This window comes from Triticum aestivum, chromosome 2D, assembly GCF_018294505.1.
Source record: "Triticum aestivum cultivar Chinese Spring chromosome 2D, IWGSC CS RefSeq v2.1, whole genome shotgun sequence".
NCBI classification, from domain to species: Eukaryota; Viridiplantae; Streptophyta; class Magnoliopsida; order Poales; family Poaceae; genus Triticum; species Triticum aestivum.
In genome coordinates this window covers 87860914-87868970 of record NC_057799.1, presented here as the reverse complement: position 1 = coordinate 87868970, position 8057 = coordinate 87860914, and the positions used below count along the sequence as shown (strand labels likewise).

General features: G+C 44.6%; 1 protein-coding gene across 1 annotated transcript; it reads right to left on the bottom strand.

Moving 5' to 3' along the window:
- Positions 1–4780: 4780 nt before the first annotated feature.
- Positions 4781–7460, bottom strand: LOC123051835 (uncharacterized). Its single transcript, XM_044474813.1, has 2 exons — positions 7217–7460; positions 4781–6121 (listed from the first exon to the last, which is right to left on the bottom strand). The coding sequence occupies exons 1-2, from the start codon at positions 7258–7260 to the stop codon at positions 4939–4941; spliced, it is 1227 nt and encodes a 408-aa protein (XP_044330748.1). The 5' UTR covers positions 7261–7460; the 3' UTR covers positions 4781–4938.
- Positions 7461–8057: the final 597 nt, after the last annotated feature.

The following is an 8057-nucleotide window of genomic DNA, read 5'->3' as shown; positions in this document are numbered from 1 at the left end:
ATGAATAAAGAATCTACAAAATCACAGTGAGCTGGAAAATGTTTAATTCATTTATTTTGCTGTCAACACTTTTAGACTGATGCTCTCTCTGGTGGTGATAATTACAGCCCTGAGCTTCCCTCGAGAGCTAAATATATACTACCACTATTTCTACATGTACGTTTTGGCAGTTTAAATTGAACTGTCTAGACATCTTATATTTAGCAAAGAGGGACTTGCACTACACTGTCCGGCGGTTAGCTGCACCGACCGTTGTGTAATTCTCCCCCTCAGAAGAAAAGCACACAAGGTAAGGATGTTCTTGCAGCGATCCACGATCAGCGGTTACGTTTTGGCTCCAGGGATGAACAATAAAATCTCAAAGGAATTCAAAACAAAATGACTTTTTTACCAACATACATGTCCACTAGATACTTTCAACATTTCAGAGTGCAGATGCTTGTACTACTAGACACTTGTGCCCTGCTATATCTCCTCATACTAACGCAATCAAAGACGATCGGCAAAACACTGCCAAGAAGCACAGAAAGTTTGCTTCGGTTCCTTCCCGGGTTCATTCTCCCTCACTGGTTCGTCAGCGCTTACCACTGTCGTTCACCTGCAAAGAAAACGAAGTATGGTGTACTCATTGATGCACAAAAACAGAAGTTTTTATGAGATTCATTCATTCACATGATTTAAAGACATACATACCTTTTGTATAGGGATTTGATATCTTGTCGCAACGCCTCGTTGTCAAGAAATCTATCCCCGCTCTCTGAAACATCCACAGCAGCAAGCTCAAAACCATCATTTCCACAAAGCTCGTTCGATTTGAACCACATCTTGGACACCCATTCCTTTCGAAAGGCCGTGTTGTGGTCCTCCTCTTCTGGCGAGTCGGCAGTGACAAGGCGGTAGCAGTACACCATTTTGGACTGCCCTGGCCTGAAAGCACGCCCGATCGCCTGGCGCATCACGGAAGGGTTTTCGTACGCACCGACGAGGGAGATGCCCTCGCCGCATGCCTTGATGGAACCGAAGAAAACCTTAGCATCCGGTGATTGGTTGAATCTCTCGACAGCCTCGTCTCGCTGATCTGGAGTTGATTCACTAGTCATGCTGAAAATGTGCACCTCTGGAATCCATCCTTTCTCTCTTACGAGCAGCATTTCCAAGAAAATCAGAAAACGCACATACCGACTGAACACGAGTACTTTCTCTCCTGCCGCTTCTGAAAGACACAACAGATTGTATATAAACTTGGCCTTCGCGACAACTTTGATATCAATTCCACACATGACGGAACCGATCTTCTCAACGACAATATATCGGTTTTTGCCTTTAACGTTCTGAATATCCTTTAAGCACGGATGAAGAGAAACAACACTACATTTTGCACTTTTGCTGAATTTCCCCAGTCCCACCAAACCCCTCAGGATCTCTTCCTACTCAGTTCTCATTTTCAGAACACGGTCAAGTCCAAAAGTCCTGGTAGCTCCTCCGAAAGCTCGCCTTGATAATAGTGGAGTACATTTGCAGTTAGCTCGCGCAGACTCTGGATGATCATCGCTCTCATTTTATCATTTGTGTCCTTTTGAAGGTTTTCTTCTACAAAATCACATAACTTAACTGAAATGTTCTTTGACCTTGCATTTTTTCCCCAACATGTCCACCTTGCTTAGTATGTGCTTCACTATCGCCCGGGATCCCTCCGTTTTCAAGAATTTTGGCCGGACAAGGTTCAAGATGTTGAAGACCTGTTTTACATGATTCTGAAACAAGGTTCCTGAGAGCACCACTTTGCAAGGAGTTCGTATACTTTCCAAGTGCAGCCAGTAAGTCAGTTTTCTCATTTCGCGGAGTGCGGCCTTCATCTAGGATGACAAGGCTTGGGATCTTAAGCAACTTCTCCTGGCACATGACGGCTTCTGCTTTATATGTCTGATCCGACACTATGCATGCAAATCGAGACATTTTGAGTTAATAAAGACGCCCTTTATCGGGAAAAATGCATACAAATTGAGATACCCTAGCAGCACTATGCTTCTCTTTTCTTCCCACAAGTTCAAAACTTTGAGTTGTTCAGACTTCAGACCGGTTATCAGCTTTGGAGTAGAAGTCATACAGGGGAATGGGCATGTCCGAAGGTTTGCCTTGGATCTTATGGTCAGCAATGGGGCTGGATGCGCCACGGTTTCTGCCGCCTTGTTGGGCATGGCAAAGGAGGCTATGTTGATGCTTTGTTACCTCAATGTAGGAGATATCCCTTACATCCATTCAGAATTTAGCACGTGTTTGACGGTCCGGACTAGAACACTGGAAGTTTTCAACATTCTTCGCAAGTCATATGCGCTTGATGCTGCTGGTGAACATGGTAAGGATGTGGCTTCTTCCGCTGAGAAATCTACGAGGGACGTCATTGCTGAGAATATTGTCAAAAAATCGAAGGGAGTTGACAAACCTGATGCAAATCAGGAGATGACAAAGAACAGAGAAACTGCTGTGGCATCTGCTAAAAGAAGAGATGATGAGGATACACTGGGTGATGAATCTTCTTTAGATAGACACCATGGAAACACCAAGGAGAGCGAAAATATCAGCAGCATTGGAAAGACCAAGTCATTGATTAAATCACTACGTCTGAAGTGTGTGAAGGGAAGTCTGCGCAGATTGTATTGTTCCGCCGTGCACGTTGGTTTGTAAGTTACCTATAAAGCAAAGCGAGAGCATGTTTCGAGAGATCTTTCTTCTTAACAAAATGACACAAGTAAATTGCATTGGTGGTCACTAAACTTGTCGTGTACGTCCACTTTGGTCACTGTACGTAAGAATGTGATCAATACGGTCACTAAATATGAGTTACGGTGATTATACGGTCACTGTTTCTTCATATAGCTTCGTATTTTATTGAGTTGACCGGTCAAACAGTTTGAATAATGCCTTGTCAGCTCTTTTTTTTCTTTATGGACGCAGACCCCACTTGTCTGTGAGTGGAAGAAAGAAGTAGAGGCAAAATAAAATAGTGACATAGTGTGGAATCAAACCCCAAACATAGCGCTAGGATGTCAGCAAGCTAGCCCGCTGTGCTCACCTCTCCTTGTGTCTAAACTGGAGAAAGGCATCCTGCTGTAACGTTATGCATTCACGTGACAGCCATGACACGTCGTTTGTTGCTTGCTGTGCATGCATGCTGTGCTTGAGCTTGTATGGGTACGTGCATATTTGTGGTTGTGTGCGTATGCATATATTGTACGTGCTTGTGATATCTGCATATTATTATCATCCCATCAATACATAATTCATTCTCCAGTCCAATTACTCTGATGCACCTCTCAACTCTCAAGCTCTTTTCATTTACCCTGTTAGTCTGTTAATCAAGCTGCACGTTCCGGCTGCTAGGCGCTAATATTTCTTCAGTTTCGTCACAGATTAAGAGAACATGTAGCGTGAACCCCCAGCCTTGTACACATGCATGGCCTCGTTTCTATTTCTTGCATATAGCTAGCTCGCCGCTATGTAAGCATTGGTGGGATGGCACGAAACCAAGGTAGATAGGGCTGCTTAGTATGCAATTGGAAAGTACATGTTGAATGGCGCAGCCGTCAGTTCGATCATGAGGTACACTAAGATGTTTCGGCTGACTTGAAACAACCTCAATATAAGAGAAAAAAATACCACAGAACTTGAACGTAGCGGCAAAAAATTCTCTGTAACACTTCGTGTGTGTTGCATCTACACAACATTTTCATGCATATCTTTAGTTTAAAATTGCTAAAATTCAGCTCAAATTTATTTTTGCTAAAATTGCCGCATACTGTGTGTGCACGGTGTGCATGCACGCTAATGTACAATAAGGAATCGTGACGGTTGTTATAAGTGTACACTGTTTGGGGTTCGAATCCCCACCGCGTCACTATTTTATTTTGCCTGCATCGGTACAGAGAAAAAAATAGAGCTGAGGAGGCATCATTCAAACTGTTTGACTAGTCAACTCAACAAAATACGAAGATATACGATGTGACAGTGACCGTATAATCACCACAACTCGTATTTAGTGACCATATTAACTGTATTTTTGAGTACAGTGACCAAACTGAACGGACACGACAAGTCTAGTGACCACCAATGCATTTTACTCAAATGACACGCTGCTTAGGTCGTAGTAGCAAGGGAGAAAAAAGGATGGTACATTTCAATCGCAATAAGCTACATCAAAACTAACACCTTGATTTTCTGTAGAATACAGCAGTAGACTAACTAGTAAAGCTTCATCTTTTTGAGATTTTCCTGTGAGTTGGTATGTCCCTAAACGTTAGGACAAACATCTCTTTCATCCTTGATGACAAAAGATTACAAATATCACTCTAAAGGTTTGGGGGGAAATACCAGCCTAACATTCTTAGGCAAATTTTCGTCAAACTCGTGCCTGCAGATCAAAAGAAACAATGCTGCAAATTTAAGTTACCTTGTCGTGACATGAAAGTAGAACCCAGTGTATTGTTTATTAATAAGCAATCCAAGAGGGCTGCTAACCAGTAGTACTTTCTTCGTTCCTAAATATAAGTCTTTTTAGAGATTTCAACAAGTGACTACATACGGAGCAAAATGAGTGAATCTACACTCTAAAATATGTCTACATACATCCGTATGTTATAGTCCATCTGAAATGTCTAAAAAGACTTATATTTAGGAACGGAGGGAGTAGATTGCATTTAGCATGCTAACAGTAGGTGCAATTTCAGGAGCATCATTTTTCTGAACTATGCCCTCCATTAAAGCCAAGGAGAGGCACATGGCATGCAGATCAAGGAACACACATGCATGAATAATCGTCCATAAAATACTTTCTTGTTCACTACATCACTGGCTGGAGCTCAACATAATATACTTGTAAAAGCAGCAGTCGAATGGGCATATGCAAGAGTAAAAAAACATGCGACAAGCAAACATGATGCTTCACTGGCCAACACCATAGACCAAGCTGGGGAGCACCCAGAGGCTCTCAAGCTGATCGCTTCTGCCTCCTAGAATGTATGAATCGGAGCGAGTTGTGCTGTAAACTGCCTGACCAAGCTCTACAGCAATCCAGGGTTCATCAGAGTCTTTGGATGCACTCGGAACGTAAATGCAGTTACTCTTTCCACCCCATCTTTCAGGGTTCATGCAAGAAAATGTTGGGCTCCTCCTATCAAGGCTAACAAAGAGAGCCCAGTTTTCCAACTTCTCCATCTTTGTCCACTTAGCTGGTTCGGCTGAAGAATCAAAGTGCAAGACTTGAAAGGTGCCATTGCTTATCAAGTCATCAACAAGATCAACCATGAGAAGCATGTCACCACAGACCACCAACCATGGATCATAATTCAAGCCAACAACGAGGTCCTCTCCCCACACAACATCGACTTCCTGCACACTGGGCTGAGGTGCCAAGGATATGGTTTTGAGCGTGTGGGTCAAGCCCATGGCAAACATCTGACCTTTGAACAAAACAATCTGAAGAAATAATTGTTCAGAAACAAAAGGGTACTCTGTCCAGGAATTTGTTCCAACCCGCCACTGGAACATGGATGATTTTGAGAAAAGGAGGAGACACGAGCTGGATGAACTGAGTGGAGCCATAAGAATGCCACAATAGATCGCACAACCGCTGTTGGCTTGGAGTTTGGGCAGCTTCACCTTAGTACCTGTGTAAACATCGACAAGGAGAAGGTGCTCCAAACAGGAGAAAATAAGATGCCCATATGAGCAGCCCAAATAGCGCATGTAATTTGGAGCATTACGGGGAGCTGAGCGGCGAAGAGATAAGTCTGTCCTCACAGGATCACAAAGACGCCATTTGTAGTTCGATAAAAGATAATACCATGTGCCGCAATCCCGATTAGCCTTACGCCAAGCTGCTTTGAGATGGAGAGGTGGAAAGACGAAGGCATATATGGATAATGGGAAGGAAAAGACCGCAGCACGCCAAGAGTGACAAGTGCCAGTAAAAGCAAGGAGGTCATGGAATGAGCTTAAGAGAGCAATGATTAGGTGAAGCAGGCTGTCCGGTAGGTCTGCCCAAACACGTTGTTCAGATGAGGCTGAGGTAGAGACCAAGCAGTGGCAGATTTTCTTAGATGGCCACTCTGCAACGACCACTTCTCTGTCATACAAAAAATTCAAGAACGATGTATCAGCATTGAGGAATCAGATATCATAGAAAAAAGATTGGAAATGTGGTAGTATTAGGCTCTTACTGCAGTACTACACATTAAAGGGAAACAAAAATATTCATGTCATTAAACATTAATGCTTTATATAGTAAGATGTATATCGAGATGGCACACTACAATTAAAATAAGCTACCGCAGAATAGCCAACAGCTTGATGCTCAGTACGACAGAATAAAGATAACCTTATTTAGTGAGCTAAAATTGGTACATTTCCGAATCATGCATTTGGGAGGGTGATATTTGGGAGCGGTTAGGCGCCAGTCGCGTGAAAATATGAAAACGGTCCCCCCTCCTATCTCAATCATTGGATCAAGATCCAACGGACAATGCTTCATCTTCAACCTCAAACCGGTACATGTATTGTTTCTCTTCCCTCACCGATCCAGCACAAGCCTAACCGCCTGCCTCCGCCACCGCCGGTGGATGGCGCTCCCCTGAACCGCCGCCCACCGCCGTGCTTCCACCACCCGGCGATGACCAGTTTTTTTCCGACGAACCTGCACCATGCCCCACACCCCTAAGATAGATAATGAGGTCGCCTGCAAGCCTAAGATAGACCCAGAGGGCTCCCCAGGAGAGCTCCTTCCTTCCCTCCAGCTGTTCCTTCCTTCACGTGAAATTCGACTGACCCAAATTATAAATTCAGGCAACCACATGTAGCTAAACTGGTGGTGTTTGTACTTTGTAGAGTATACTCAAAACAAATAATAAATCAAGTGCCACCAATCTCGCAAAACTCTCACCTGTTTATCCGGACAACATTTATGCAATCTCGCAGTACGCTCGCCTTACACAACCAAAGCATTGCTCAGGGGCGGGCGTGCATCTCGGCAGGGGGCATCATTCATTCGTGGCCGCGACAAGGAAACTAGCAAAATTACCAAGATGCGCGACGGCTACTGACCAATAGTTGCCGTGGAGATGTGTTCTTGGCTGATTCTAGTTTGGATCTAATCCACCCAACAAATTTGCACTAGGAAAAGGAGGGGAAAAGAGAGGGAGGGAGAGGTCAAGGGTGTGCAGACCTAGGGGCGGGTGCCGGCGGCGAGAGCTCCAGCGGTGGCTGCATGGTCGCGGCACGCCAGTCTGCGTGCCTACGGCTACCGGTGCGCCACGTTTCTTCGTCAGATCCGTCGGCAAGACGGCAACGAAGAGGCGGAGGAAGGCACCGATCGATCGCCACATTAAAGGGAATCGGCGGCGCCAGCCGCCGGAGCTCGTCGTATGCGTGTTGTTTTACGCCGATGGGCGTCGGTTAACCGATGGAAGCCACCGATCAATCGCCTCGCTTGTCAGACGATCGTTCCTTGCTTCCTGCGAGCCGTTCGATCTCGCTGTTTGTATCACTCGTCTTTCTTCTACCATAAGTACAAAATTTTCTGGATGGCTGGAGAAGCGAAACAAAATTTTCTTTTTATCTATATAAATAAACCTGCAACCTCATTTTCAATGATTAAGAAGAAGAGTGTTGCCCAGTTAATTAGAGAAAAAACAGACGATAAACTATACAACTCACTGCACATGACACAATATAAACCACACACTGCTACGAAGGAAATATTGACGAGTTTGTACCTTAGCGACATCGTCACCAATTCTTCCCGAGCAAGCGTTTTGACTTAAAGGAGGCAACCAATGACTGAGTACACAACGAAGTGGCAGAAGCGGCCACATGAAGATCCAAGCGAAATGAACAACACACACGCCAGCAACGGGGCCAACAATGGATCCGGGAATAAACGAGCGACATAGCACTATGCAAGGTTGGCGCTGTGAAGAATCATCGAGATGGGCCATCCCCCGCTTGTCGTCGTTGCCACAAGGACCCTCCACACAGTTTTGCCTCCACTACAACAAACTACCACA